The sequence below is a fragment of the Sinocyclocheilus grahami genome, unplaced genomic scaffold, assembly GCF_001515645.1.
Source record: "Sinocyclocheilus grahami isolate Dianchi unplaced genomic scaffold, SAMN03320097.WGS_v1.1 scaffold222.1, whole genome shotgun sequence".
Lineage (NCBI taxonomy): Eukaryota > Metazoa > Chordata > Actinopteri > Cypriniformes > Cyprinidae > Sinocyclocheilus > Sinocyclocheilus grahami.
The window spans coordinates 1648403-1652077 of record NW_015505401.1 but is presented as its reverse complement, the minus strand read 5'-3'; the positions used below and the strand labels follow the sequence as shown (position 1 = coordinate 1652077).

At 39.0% G+C, this 3675-nt stretch overlaps 1 protein-coding gene across 1 annotated transcript in view; it reads left to right on the top strand.

The window, feature by feature from the left end:
- The window catches only part of LOC107596722 (histone deacetylase 9-B-like), a 28486-nt gene extending 25480 nt beyond the window's left edge, over nt 1-3006 (top strand). The window contains exons 7-8 of the mRNA XM_016287520.1: nt 857-1052; nt 2559-3006. Of these exons, the coding sequence (XP_016143006.1) occupies nt 857-1052; nt 2559-2848 (486 nt within the window). The 3' untranslated portion in view covers nt 2849-3006. The remainder of the gene's footprint in view (nt 1-856; nt 1053-2558) is intronic.
- The last annotated feature ends 669 nt before the right edge of the window (nt 3007-3675 follow it).

The window sequence follows — 3675 nt, the reverse complement described above, 5'->3', positions numbered from 1 at the left end:
ATATATATATATATATATATATAATATTAATATGCAGTGTATATATAATATTAATTTATATATTAATTTATATATATTCTATATATCATATTTAAACTTACATTTAAATATGATATATAGAATTCGATATTGTATTAAGTGCGAATAGTTTTGGTGCTATATATAGTGTGAATATTTTACTTTAATATTATGTTGTTGTCACTCGTGTTGTAAGCTGTCACTCGACTATAATCAGGACATCATTATAGAAAAATCACATTTTTAATTGATGTCTCTTTTGAATTCCAATTTAAAGTCACCAAGACTGATTTAATTCTAATGAATTTGATGTGGATGTTTACACTGATAAATGAGGGCAAATGTAGTTTATGGCCTTGGCTCAGCTGCATATTGCTTTGACTGTTGACAGACTAACCATCACTGGCTGACTGGATGATATGTGTAGCCTCAGGGTGCTGGCCTTTGACCTTGGGGGATTTTATAGGCCTTAGATAAATATTGTGTTTAAGTGTCTGGTGTCGGTTGCACTCCAGCCCTCCCCAGTCACCTCATCCATTACTGCTGTTTAAAGTCCAGCCAAGCCAGAATAATCAAGTGCAGCACCAAATAATATTTAATCAAGAGTTAATTTGCAGTTTAAATAGTTTATTGCTCCCTACCTAGAAGATTAAATAAACATGAATACATTTGTATACATATATTTGGCTATAAGAGACTTTTTGATCTGAACAATCCAAGACCATTCCACATAGTCTCTTATTTATCAGAGCACATACTGAGGTTTGAACAGTTAATTCAATACTTGCAACTGTACCAATTGAAATTAATAGACAATATCCTCTCTATCACCTCTCAGGCTGCTTTAGGACTTCAGGAGAAGCATGTTGAGGGTGGTGGTGTATCAGCGGTCATTCAAGGTTTGCCCACCCAACTTCTGGGTCCAGTGCCCCTGTCTGTTGCAATGGAGACCAAAGTGAGCAGCAGCCACCAAGCTCTCCTGCAGCACCTCCTCCAGAAAGAGCAGCTCCGCCACCAAAAGATCCTCTCTACTGGTGAGAACATCAGAGCTTCGATATATCCAAAGTTGAGTCATGAAACTCTAGATGGCACAGTCCCATATAGGTATAACTCAATATGGCATAATGACATCATCACAAGGCGCAGCTGATTGGTTCTTTGTATCAGCAGCCAATGAGTTTGCTGCTCAATATTCAAATACACGGCTAGTGTTTGCTGTAGCAGTTGTAGTGTGCTTCAGAAATCCTCCACCTTCCCCAGTTCCACCTGTATAGATCTGCTACGGGGTAATTCATGTATGCTATATATGGGGTTTATTCATTTATGTTATCTGTGCAGCAGCAGTATTTCTTACATGCTCACAGCAGCATGTTGTGGATGTATTGGTGGTAGCAAGTCGGTACTTTCTCTGCTGCAGCTGTAATGTACAAACATTGTCATGTACATTACCATGCCAAACCCTCTGAAAGTTGTCATGACAGAAATAAGATTCTTACAGAATACTTAAGTAGATTCAGCATAATAGAATTTGATTTCAACTGAACAGACTACATTAGACCACAAATTGTGTCATTTGCCCACCCTCATGGTGTTCCAAACCCATATGACTTTTTTCCTTTCTTTCTTCAATGAAATGAATGGGGACTAGAAACTTGAAGCTTCAAAAAAGCAACATAAAGGGATCAAAGTCTTCTGTAGGCATGCAATAACTTTGTATGATGAACATACTGCTGCAACCTGGGCTGTGTTTCCCAAAAGCATCGTAAGCCTAAGTTGATTGTAGCTCCATTGGTGGCAATAGGTCTACGATGTACTTAGGCTTACGATGTTTTGGGAAACTCAGCCCTGGTCATTGAGACTGAAGGCTCGAATACACAACATGGCTTTTCAAATCTGAACAGATTTAAAACACTGACTTTGTAAATGTTTTCAGAGAAAAAGTGGGCATCATACACTAAACAATCAGATGCTACCAGACTTTCAAATCGTTCTCAACACAACAAACTCAAGCAGAAACTTGCTCCTCGTTGCTATGAGAAATGACAAATGTGAACAATGTGTTCTAAAATCATCTCAAAATATCAAATATTTGATGTCCTTCTCAGACCGGATAGGTTTGAAGTCTGAAGAAATACTGTGCCCATCATACACTACACAGTTCTGAGTGAAATCTGTCAACTCAAATCTGTAGATTCACTTTTAGCAGCTAGCGTCAACTTGTCCAGACTGTAAACTGGGGGGGAAAATCTGGGCAAAAGTAATGTGGTGTATTCCAGCCTTGTAATCAAATCATCCAGACTGCTTTGTAAACTGAATCAACCAATAAATTGAAAAGATCCAACTTAAAAGAATGATTCATTCACAAATCATGAGCATCACTTCTTCTCTAGGGGAACATGCTAAGGAGATCTAGAGTGAGTAAATAGTGACAAATTTCATTTTTGGGTGCACCATTCCTTTAAGTGAAATCAGAGCAGAGAGGGTGAAACTTTTATTCTATTCGATTTATATTGATCAGATCCATATATTTTGTTGCATAGGTCAAAGTCCTGTGCATCCTCCTTCTCCACTGGCCATGATGGAAAGCTCTCCAAGCAGCACTCGACCCAAACTGCCTCGTCACCGGCCCTTAAACCGAACCCAATCGGCTCCGCTGCCCCAGAGCACACTAGCTCAACTTGTGATTCAGCAGCAACACCAGAACTTCCTGGAGAAGCAGAAACAGTACCAGCAACAGGTCCACATCAACAAGGTACAATCACTTAATCAACCTGTCAGTGCAACAATGACTTTAGTGCTATCATGGGAAGATGAGGATGAAGCTGAATGATTATGTTGTCATCTTAAAGCACTTTTTCCTTGAAATACCATTCAGTTCACATGGGAACTAAAGTTGGACAGCCCATCTCCATTATGTTAGGGAACAACCTTTACTGGGTTCAGAAGCAGCACTTGAATTAGCATAGCTTAAGGCATCAGTTGCATGCTAACACCACAAAATTGCACAGGGACAAGTTCAAATGGGCACCAAAGAGGATAGAATACATACTTTTGTTCCCCTGTGGAAATATTTGTGTTTCTGTGCACCAGCAGCCATGACCTGGCCATCCGTTTAAGTGCAATTATTCTGCTGCGCATGCAAGGTTAGCGACACGGGAGGCTCGCTCTGTGAAAGACTCCATTGTTAGCGGGAGCTTGCAGATTGATCTGCCTTATTATTGCTGAGAGTGCAATGGGAAATTCAAGATTACAAGTGCCATTTTCAGACGTGAAGATCAAAAGTGCCCAGAGAGCACTTGTTTTTGGCTATTTATTGTTATGGCCTCAGTCACCAGGGGCATGTACAAAAAAACAGTCTAGTCTGGGTCACGAATGACTGGTATAGTTGCATGACTGTAGTTTGAAAGTTGCTAACTCATTTGTTTTTCATGTTTAAGTCATGTGAAACTAGCAAATCATAGTTAAATACAAAAATGCTAAATGCATAGTGCATAAAAAAGCACAGGTTCTTAGAAATGTAGTCTTTGTGTTTATGTTGGTGTCAAATGAATTTGGAAATCTATTAAAAGTCTCAATTCACTGACCCTAAAAATGTCATGTGGATAAACCATCACTTAAAACATATTTTTCCTACACCTTGAACACATATGAGGGGGG